General features: G+C 40.0%; 1 protein-coding gene across 24 annotated transcripts in view; it reads right to left on the reverse strand.

Moving 5' to 3' along the window:
• nfixa (nuclear factor I/Xa) overlaps nt 1-880 on the reverse strand; it is a 118,853-nt gene that overhangs the window by 13,067 nt on the left and 104,906 nt on the right. For 14 of the 24 annotated variants that reach the window (XM_032537321.1, XM_032537161.1, XM_032537154.1 and 11 more), the window contains one exon: nt 744-872. The exons of the other annotated variants lie outside the window; for them this stretch is intronic. In XM_032537321.1, the coding sequence (XP_032393212.1) occupies nt 744-872 (129 nt within the window). The remainder of the gene's footprint in view (nt 1-743; nt 873-880) is intronic. 24 annotated transcript variants of the gene reach the window in all.

The following is an 880-nucleotide window of genomic DNA, read 5'->3' on the forward strand; positions in this document are numbered from 1 at the left end:
ACACACACACACAAAAGAAGCAAAAAACAAGCACTTCCTCTTGCGCATATGATAAAGAGTTTTTATATTTTCATTTCAGTGTGTCTTAAAGATTATTTAAATGGTACTGTAGCTCTTTTGACAATGAAGAGGTAGATATTTATGATCTTATGTACAGTATAAGTGGCCTAATTACAAAATAAGTTCAAATATATAGTGTGCTGATAGCTTCATTTGGTAAATTAACACACCAGGTCAAGTTTCTTAAATTAGAATAAACAGCTTTGTCAGTTTAAAGGCAAAAACTGAACAAAACATTACAATGGATGCATAAAGCAGTTAGATGTGAGGCAAATCAGTCACAAAGGCATGGATGCAGCCATGTTACCATGCAACAACAACATTAAAACACAAAGGCACAAAGATGATGGTAAAAAAATGGATGGATGGAGAGAGGCTGAAAGAGAGAGAGAGAGAAATTTATGCCAAGCCATGATGATAGCAGTAACACAGGAGAAACTCTGCGGGCATATTGCTTCTCAGCAGTTGCAACTGTAGGATTTTATTTTATTCTGTTTTCTCAGCAAGAACGTTTAGGATTTTCATTTAAAGGCACACGATTGTAGAATTGATTGTTTCCAGAGGAATTTTTGAGGTGTAAATATGGCAATGTAGGATCACGTTTGACACTCCCTTTCCTTCTCTCTCTTTTTCAGATTATAAAAGGGGGATTGGGGTTGTTGGGTTCATGGCAGGGCTCTCACCTGGTCTCACTCCTGCCAGCACAGGCAGCGGGTGGTGTGTGAACGCCATGCGGGGGGACCTCGTCTGGGAAGTCAGGGCGTTGAAATCAAACTTCCCCGGCTTCTTAAGTGAACCAGGCGAGGACAGTCCTGGCAAA

This window comes from Etheostoma spectabile, chromosome 2, assembly GCF_008692095.1.
Source record: "Etheostoma spectabile isolate EspeVRDwgs_2016 chromosome 2, UIUC_Espe_1.0, whole genome shotgun sequence".
In the NCBI taxonomy this organism is placed as follows: domain Eukaryota; kingdom Metazoa; phylum Chordata; class Actinopteri; order Perciformes; family Percidae; genus Etheostoma; species Etheostoma spectabile.